Below are 10,010 nucleotides of genomic sequence, written 5' to 3' on the forward strand. Positions count from 1 at the left end.
AGACACCAAAAACCCCGAATAGCCAAAGCTCTCCTTAAAAAAAAAAAAGAAAGGAATGGAGGCATCACACGCCCAGATTTCAAACTATACTACAAAGCCATAATCATCAAAACTGCATGGTATTGGAACAAGAACAGACACACAGACCAATGGAACTGAATAGAAAATCCAGACATAAACCCACAGATTTACAGTCAACTAATCTTTGAGAAAGGAGCAAAGAATATGCAATGGAGCAAAGAAAGTTTGTTCAATAAATCATGCTGGGAAAACTGGGACACTACATGCAAAAGAATGAAGCTTGACTCTACCTCACACCATGCAAAAAAACCAACTCAAAATGGATTAAAGAACTAGACATAAGACCTGAAACCATAAAATATATAGAAGGAAATATAGACGAAATACTACATGACATGCACCTCAAAAATATCTTCACAGACACATCACCCAAAGCAGTGATAGTGAAGGCAAAGATCAACAGCTGGGACTACAACAAATTAAAGAGCTTCCGCACAGCAAAAGAGACAATAACCACAACTAAGAGAAACCCCACTGATTGGGAGAAAATTTTTGCACACAACACTAATGATAAAGGACTGATCACAAAAATCTACAAAGAGCTGATGAGATTCAACAAAAACAAAGTAAATAATCCACTCAAAAAATGGGCAGAAGAGCTAAAAAGAAACTTCTCCAAAGAGGAAATGCAAATGGCCAACGGGTTATGAAAAAATATTCAACATCACTTGTAATCAGGGAAATGCAAATCAAAACTACAATGAGATACCATCTTGCACCAGTGAGAATGGCACATATTAAAAAAAACAGCAACAACAAATGTTGGTGAGGATGTGGAGGAAAAGGAACTCTCCTGCACTGCTGGTGGGAGTGCAAAATGGTCCAACCACTATGGAAAGCTGTGTGGAGAGTCCTCAACCTACTAAAGATAGAGCTTCCATATGATCCAGCAATTCCACTCCTAGGTATTTACCCAAAGCACACAGAAACATTAAACCCCTATGTTTATGGCAGCACTGTTTACAATAGCTAAGCTATGGAAACAACCCAAATGCCCAAAAATAGATGACTGGATCAAGAAGATGTGGTTCATATATATAATGGAATATTACTCAGCAATCAAAAAAGATAAACTCATGCAATTTGCAGCAACATGGATGGCGCTGGAAGGGATCATGCTCAGTGAAATAAGCCAGAAAAAAAAAAAAAGAAAAATATTTGATGGTCTCACTCATAGCAGGAATCTAGAAAACCTAAATAAGGGACAAACAAGCAACTATAAACCAGAGACACACTAATGGGTGTGTAGGGGGGGAGGCGGGAAGGAGAGGAGGGATTAGGGCCAAAATAAGGGGGGTAGGAATTGTATGGGGAATATAACCAAAATGAAAACGCATACATTGTGCAAAAATGAAAAATGATGGAAGAATTATATAAAAAAAAATTAAAAAAAACAAACATCTCTACAGACACATCACCCAAAGCAGTGATAGTGAAGGCAAAGATAAACAGCTGGCACTACATCAAATTAAAGAGCTTCTGCACAGCAAAAGAGACAATAACCAAAACAAAGAGAAACTCATGGGGGAGTTCTTGAGTGAGTTTCCGCTTTCTTGCCTTAATGTTAGCTTTCCCCAAAGTGCTGTGTAAGCAGAAAGTGCCCAAGAAATGACCTTGCAAGGTCAACGCCCCTCCCATCAGTAGCAGTCAGAGATCAGAGGGATCTCACTGTCTGTTTCCCCCCACCTTGCAAAGAAAAACCTCGCAGGCATGATGGGCTATTTGTAATTTCCTGACCAGAAGGAATCATCTGATCCCTTCTCCTTGTATCATCCTTCCTTGGGCAACTGGGGTGGGACAGGGGGAGAGGGCTTCCCCAGGCCTCCCAGATGATTGGTAGTGTTAAAGACTGCTCTGGAAGTATCCAGAAGCATGGATTTTGTTCTAGTCTTGGTCATGTCCTCCCAGTGTGACACAGGCCTTCCCTGGGCCTCCCTGGGGTCCTCACGACATGGGAGCTAGCAGGGTGCTTTGTACCTTCTGTGCCTGCCCCTACCTTCTCCATGGCCCCACATGCTCAGCAGCAGCACCTCCATATCCAGGGGCACGCTCAGCTCCATGCACACACAGTTGATGAATCCCTGCCAGGTGGCTTGACCTTGGGTGTATAGCTTCTTGAGTTGTAGGTTCACCCTCTCTGTGGGGTCTGTGGCCTCGTTCCTGGAGCCCAGGTCCATGTTGGGGAGGAAGAACTTCACCTTGGCATTCAGCCATTCTAGGTGTGTGCAGAGCAGGCTCACGAGCCAGCTCCACAGGTTATTGCTGCCCAGCTGGATGCTAAGGGGGTCCATGAGGAGCTGGCCCTGCAGGCACAAGGTATGTAGGTGAACTGGGGGGGGCAGGTACGCTGGGGGACAGGTGAGTTTAGAGGTGAACTGGGGGGCAGATGAGCTGGGAGCTAGGTGAGTTAGGGGCAGGTGCGAAGGGTGGCTATTAAAGGGGGTAGCTGAGTTAGCAGGCAGGTAAAGATGGGGAAAACTCAGTTAGGGAGAAGCCAGGGACCCCCATAGCTGAGGGGCAGAGATTAGACAGATGGACCTTTTCCATGGATTCTCAATGCCTCTGGCCAGGAATCACCACAGAGATCCTGCTTCTGTATCCCTATCACACATGCATTCCCTGCCCCCCACGCCAAGTGTGTCTGTATCCTAGTTCTGGAATGATCTCATTCATCCCTATGGATGGTCCCCTGAGGATGGTTTGTTCATTCTTGTTTCCATGGACTCATCTGTGCTGCTCTCTCTAAGCTAAGCACATGGCAGAGACAACTAATTGGCCCCCCAAATTTGTTCTTCTCTTCTTCCTTAGTACTTAGAACCCCTGAATATTCTCTGGTTATCTGGAATCAAATATATTTTCTTACCTCCCTTGTAGTTACATGCAGACATGGAATTAAGTTTGGCCTATGGGATGTAGGTAGAAGTTGGCTTCTTCCATTTGGTTGGAATGTTGATGTGATGGCTAAAACCTGGGCAGCCATATTGGATCATGAGGCAGAAGCCAGTGCTGAGGATGGTGGGGGTTAACGCTATCCACCTGCCTTGGACTCTGACTTTGAACTTGTATTAAGAAATCTATTTCTTAATACAAGAAAAGGAAAAGGAAATCTATTTCTATTCGGTTATAATCACTGTTGTTTAGGGCTTTCTGTTGTTCTTGGTGAAATCTAATCCTAGCTGATACAAACTGTCTCCACTCTCTCTAACCAAATTCTCACCTAATCTGGAGCTCTCAAAAAACCTGTTTGTAGTAGTACTAATCTAAATTAAGGAGCACTAAATAACGAAAACCTGAAAAGTATTTGGTCTTTTGATTCAGCAATTCTGTTGCTAGCATTCAAAATGGAGTAATCATGGAGGATTTAAAATTTCAAGTACAAAACTGTGCATTTCAAGATTACTTATAATACTTAAAACTGTCCCTAAAACTAACCTAAATGTCTAATAATTCTGGATTAATTAGCCAGTTGCTGTCCATCATGCAGTGGATTATACTATTCCTTTATGATAATAGTAAGCACTTCAAAAGCACTTACTGTGTGTTAGACACAGTTCTAAGCACTTGAGAGATCTTATTAAATCCTCACAACTCCAAGAAACTCCACTTCTAACTCTGAAAAATGTGGGAGGCTCACTGAGGAAGTGACTCCCCATCTCCCAGAGGCTGGGGCAGAGGACTCTGTGTCCTGGGGCTCAGACCCAGCAGAGGTTGAGTCTTCAGCCCTCTTTGCTCATCCTTCCACAATTAGACCAACAGCAACTACTCCTTTCTCAGGCACAGAGTTAGAAACAGTCATGAATTCATAAAACATGCTCCCACCCACGGAGTAAACATCCTCATTGAATAGATGGTAAGGTCAAAGAAGGGGAAATGATGTGCCCAAGGTCATAGCTATATCCATGGCTCAGAACTGAGATCTCTTGCCCCCTCCCCCAGGCCTGTAAATTACCAGACCAAGCCCCTAGACTTAATGTATTCTTGGCAAGTGGACATGGCCATAACCTAGGCTTATTGTGTCCAAAGTGCATGCTGCCCATAAAGATATCATCCAGGGCAGAGACAGCAGATGGGTGAAAAGGTCTGGGTGGAGTGATTTCTGAGAAGTTCTTCATCCTCACATTTCTCCTCCCACTAGTATAACACAAGACCTTTGTTTCTGGCATTAGAGTTTGATGGTTAACATCAAGCTTGTTGGGATAACCACCCTGTCAGCAAAGGCACATCGCATCATTATTATTCATGGAGACTTCATGGAAAAAAGTCTTGGAGACAGAGATGATAGCAGAAAAATCCTTCGCTCCAGAATTAGGAGACTAGCAATCCTGTTCCAGCTTTGTACCTAATTTTCTGTAGTAGGCATTAGGGCTGTTCACAGATATAACCCCTTTCTCTTCTTTCTAGCCCCTCAGTAGGGGTGTACTTCCTGCCCCCTTGAAACTGGGCCTGGTCACAACACTTGCTTTGAAACATGCTTTGAAACAATGCTTTGAAACTTGCTTTGAAACAATGAAATATGTCCATGGCACACATGTGCACAAGTTTTCAGACCCAACACGTGATTCGCCATGCTCTCTCTTTTCCTCTACCACCGGGTCCAGCAGGGTAGCCTGGGTCTGGAAAGAGGATAATGTGAAATAGAGGTCCCAGTGGATTTACAATGGACAAGAAGCAAGAAGCAGGAAGTTCCCACTGTGGTAAGCAATTGGGGTTTTGAAGGTTGGTTGTTACTGCAGCATAAACGAGCCCCTAGTAGCTAATACTCTCATAGTATTACCTTGAGCAACTTTCTTGCCTGCCTGGGCCTTGACCCTATCATCTATAAAATGGGTAGATGTTATCTCAAGGTCCTTCTTGAATTTCTGCCTCTGGGATGTTCACTGCTTACTAGTGGCTAAGGGTAGGTTTGCTGTATCGGGGGAAACAGTTTGGCAGTTGGCAGTAGGAGGGAAGTGAAGAGTTGATGGGAGGGAAAGCGAGGAGACAAAGGGAACAATCACCAACCTGGTCTCCTGGTTCATCATAGATGCTCTAGGGACCAGGCCGAGAGTGTGTCACAGGTGTCTGGGCCACGTTTTGTGTTTGGAGCTGGATTTGCAGGTTGTTTCCATAGTGGAACCCCTATGGAGAGAGTAGACATGGTGTTCTCTCCATTATTCCAAATTCCAGTGCAGCAAAGAAGACACCCTACTTCCAGAGAACTTTCCACCACAAACAGTCCCCAACACAGCTGCTCCAGGCACTGGCCTTTGCCCAACCCCACCCTCCCTGGTGTCACTTCCTGCCACACCTGGCCCAGAGGACAACCCCTCCTCCTCTCATTTCGAGATTCACCTCCCAGGGACTGCGGCATCAGTGCCCTTCAAATCCAACTGATCATGACAGTCAACTAGTCAAAGAAAATGAAATAATTCTCAGAGCAGATGCCAACTTCCTTTCACAGCAAAACTCCAACAAAGTTGAGATTGGCAATTTTCTTTCTTTTTTTTTAATTTTATTGTGTGGAAGAACTGGGGTATAGGCCTGAGGTATATGGGAGTGAGAGAATTCACCAGAGACAGAGTGGGGAGCAGATCAGGGGGATCTACTGAAATCTACTGCTGAGGGGAGCAGCAGGGAGACAGGAGAGGTCTGCTGAGCCATGTGGGTCAGCTTTCTGGCCAGGGATGGAACTCAGTCTGGTGACAGGGTGACAGCGCTGAGACAAACTCAAGGCCACCAGTGGAGGCCTTAAAATCTCCTTTCTTATGACATAATGAAGTATTCTTTAACCAAGTAAGAGTAAACACTCTTAAGGAGAAAATGCATGGATGGCTCTCCCTCACAGGGCACCATTAAATGACACTTTGGCACAAGGGGCTACATCACATGATTTTAGAGACCTTGCCCAACAATATGGAATGGACCAGAATAGGTCAGGATGCGAAAGGATGCGAAAGGATGCGAAAGGAAGGTAGAAAAGGAAAAGAGCATGGTATGCTTGGTTGTATGTCTGTAAAGTGCGAGGAATATAACTACAAAGTTCCAGGCCTTTAGATAATCCCACGCAAATGGCATATTCTAACATAACAGAGCCACCTACTGTGGTTAGAAAAGAAAATCAGTTCTGAAGAAGAGTTACTGGGTTATGAGTGATACTTTTTTAAAAAATTTTTAAATGAGTGATACTTGTAAAAACAAAGGATCAGGGCCTCCCTGGTGGCACAAGGTTAAGTCTCAGCAGTACGAAGCTATCCGCAGCACTGCAGGAAGAGTTCAATCTCTGGCCAGGGAGCTACCCACATGGCGCAGCCGACCTCACCTGTCTTGCCCGCTGCTCCCCTTAGCAGTGTATTTCAGTCAGTCTGTTCTGCTCCCCACTCTGTCTCTGGTGAATCCTCTCAACCCCACGCCTTTGGCCTGTACCCCAGCTCTTGTATGCATAAATAAATAAATCTTTAAAAAAAACACAAAGGATCAAATCCTTAAGAAGAAAAGAACCATGAACAAACCAAGGCTGGCTGTGCGTGTCCCTCTCCCGATTTGCGTGTTGATGCCTGAACCCCCAGCGTGCTGGTGTTTGCAGGTGGGCCCTTTGGGAGGGAGTTAGGGTTAGATGAGGTCCTGAGCAGGGTCCACATGATGGATGGGACATCCTGATAGGAAGAAGCAAGAGAGAGCTTGCTGGGAGGGTGCAGGAGGATACAAAGGACAAAGTGCTCCCAGCCTGCACCTTGACCTTGGAATTCTTGACCACACGAACTACAAGAAATAAATAGGAGTTCCATCCGTCACCCAGCCCAGGGTATTCTGTTATGGCAACCTGCATTGACTAGGCTGCCAGTACTTATGGTCACAAAAAGTAAAAGGGAAAAACCCTCTAAGTTATAGATGTAGGTGTACAATCTTCAGCAACGCCACCGAAGTCACAGCAGAACACTTCAATGAACTTGATAGAGTTACAGAAGCATCACTTAGACAAAAGAAAGAAGGTGTGCAAGTGTTTGTATGCCCTAATTTATTATAAACATTTTAAGTTAGAATTAGAGAAAAAGCAAAAAGTGAAGGCAAATATATCAGACTATTTATTGGAAGAGGCAGGCAATAATGAGAGTTTTCCAGAGTTAATAAAGCACTTTATAAAGAGATTATCATTAAAAATTTATGGTATGAAAATAAAGTTGAAAAAAATTGGCCCAAGGAATGGATTACAGTTCAATTTAGCCTTACACTCCCTTAAAACTCACATTTTATCAATGGTATTGAGAGGAAAAATGGGTAAAAATACAAAGTATTAAAACACATGGTAAAAAAAAATTTTAATTTAGTTGTTAAATGAAAGGTTTCTGTACAGCACATTAAAATCACAGCCAGATACCATTTCACATCCACATGAAAGAGAAAACAATATGAGTGTTGAAGATGTGGAGAAGTAGGACTCCTTCCATACTGCAGATAAATGTAAAATGGTAGACCCACTTTAAAAAAACTGTTTGGAAGTTCCTGAAAATATTAGAGTTACTGTATAGCCAAGCAATTCCACTCTTAGGTCTATACCCAAGAGAAATGAAAATATGCATCCATGCAAAAACTCATATATGAACATTATTATTCATAGTAGCTAAAAAGTGAAAACAACCCAAAAGTCCAAAAACTTGAGAATGAAGAAACAAAATATATAGTATGTCTATGTAATGGAATACTAGTCAGCAATGAAAAAGGAAGAAAGCATGGTTACATGCTACATTATATATTTTTTTATTTTTTTATTTTTATTTTTATTTTTTTGGCATGTTTATTTATTTATTTGTTTGTTTGTTTTGTTTATACATGCACTGGGTACAGTCAGAAGCGTGGGAGGGTGAGAGAATTCACCAGAGCCAGAGCGGGGAGCAGAGCAGGCAGAAGGACCGAAGGACACTGCTGAGGGGAGCAGCGGGCGGCAGGAGAGGTCTGCACGCCATGTGGGACCCTCCTCTGGTGGCCAGGGAGCAGCCGGGGATCGAACCGGCACCGCAGAGGCTGCGGGCAGCTTCGCAACCCAGCGCTCAACCGCTGCGCCACCGGGGAGGCCCACATGCTACATTATAGATGAATGCAAACATTATATGCTAAGCCAAAGAAGCTCCAGAGTATACTATTAAGTAAATTAAAAATTTTAAAGTTGAGGTATATGTATGTTTTAAATATGGATGAGTGTATTTGTATATAGAGAGACTATACACACATAGATAAAGCTGCCCAAGAAACCAGTGACAGCATGGCATTCAGGGACAAGGGTAAAGGAGACCCCTTTACACTATCTTTTGGACCACTCTGTCAGTTAAACATTTTATCAGGAACATTTATATTAAAAAGAAACCATAAAAATCATTTAAATTAAAAACTATATTTGTAAACTGACATTATCTCAAAAACAAAACAAAACACAATTAAAAGGAAACTAGAGTAGATATTTCCCTAATGTGTAAGGGAGAGAAATAGAGTACGTAAGCACAACAAATTATCAGTGATGACTCACAGAATTGGAAATTCCCTGAATAATGTGGAATAATGAAACTATACAGAATTAGGAAGGAAGTGCATGAAGACAAATATCTGTTTAGGTATGAATGACAGAGGCTGAAAGTTTGAATTAAATAATTCCTATGCACTAAGGACATATTTATTCTACTTCTCAGTTTTACATTTTTATGTGTATTGAGGGACAAAACTACACTTCCACTTGAAAAAGTTGAACAATGTGATGTGTATTTACTAAATGCCAGACCAGTGCCCTTCAGTATTATTTTATATTTCTTTCTTTTACTTGATATTTTAGGTTATTTATTTCTTTATATACATTATTGGCCTTGCCCATTCAGATTCTCCCAATAACTCCACTTGCACGCCTCCTATGTATTTTAACATTTCCATGTCCAAAATCGAACTCCTTACCTACACTCCCACAATGCCCCCTCCCAGGATGACCTTCCCCATTTCAGTGAAGGTCGACCATGTGTTTCTTGGGTCTCAGGCCAAAGATGGTTTATTTTTGTATCAGTATAGCTATCACAAGTTCATTTTGTCCACAGCTGCCCCTAGACCTGCCACTGAAATTTCTTATGGGATTCCTGTACTAAGAGACCTGCTGCCCCTTCTTCTGCCCATCCCCAGCTTCCTTTATTGAGTGGCGAGTGACACTGGTCACTGCTGAAATGTTGTCACTTGATACCTTTCCACTCAGAACCTTGCCACCTCACCCAGCAAGAAAGCCCAAGTCCTCACCCAGATCAAGTTGTTTGAACAATTCTTTTAAAAAAAAAAACTTGAGGGCCTTCCTAGTGGGGCAAGGTGTTAAGTCTCAGCACTGTGAAGCAGCTACTGCAGCATGAGTTTGATCCCCGTCCAGGGAGCTACCCACATGGCGCAGCAGACCCCTCCTGTCTCACCTGCTGCTCCCCTCAGCAGTGTATTTCAGCAGCTCCACCTGTTCTGCTCCCCACTCTGTCTCTGGTGAATCCTCTCAATCCCCACACCTTTGGCCACCTCTTGTATGCATCAATAAATAAATCTTTTAAAAAACCCAAAACTTGATCGTTTGAAAATTTTCCTCACTGCCTCCCTGGTGGTGCAAGGGGTTAAGCACCGCACTAGAGGCAATCTGCAGCTTCTGTAGCACGAGTTCGATTCCTGGCTGGCCAGGGAGCAGCCCACATGGCACAGCAGACCTCTCCTGTTTCGTCCGCTGCTCCCCTCAGCAGTGTATTTCAGTCAATCTGCCTTTTCTGTTCCCCACTCTGTCTTTGGTGAATTCTCTCACCCCCCACATCTCTGGCCTGTACCCCAGCTCTTGTATGCATAAATGAATAAATCTGTAAAAAAAAATTTCCTCACTGTGTGGGTATTTTCTACTTATTTTCATTAATGTTTGGCAATTTATGGGTTTTATTTTTGAGAAAAATCACTCACTT

The 10,010-nt window shown here is 43.1% G+C and overlaps 1 protein-coding gene across 1 annotated transcript in view; it reads right to left on the bottom strand.

Moving 5' to 3' along the window:
• NLRC5 (NLR family CARD domain containing 5) overlaps nt 1–2,372 on the bottom strand; it is a gene marked incomplete at both ends in the record, with an annotated part of 61,149 nt that extends 58,777 nt beyond the window's left edge. The window contains one exon of the mRNA XM_084256857.1: nt 2,078–2,372. Within this exon, the coding sequence (XP_084112983.1) occupies nt 2,078–2,372 (295 nt within the window). The remainder of the gene's footprint in view (nt 1–2,077) is intronic.
• Between the last annotated feature and the right edge of the window lie 7,638 nt (nt 2,373–10,010).

Source organism: Talpa europaea (genome assembly GCF_964194135.1).
Source record: "Talpa europaea genome assembly, chromosome: 16".
In the NCBI taxonomy this organism is placed as follows: Eukaryota; Metazoa; Chordata; class Mammalia; order Eulipotyphla; family Talpidae; genus Talpa; species Talpa europaea.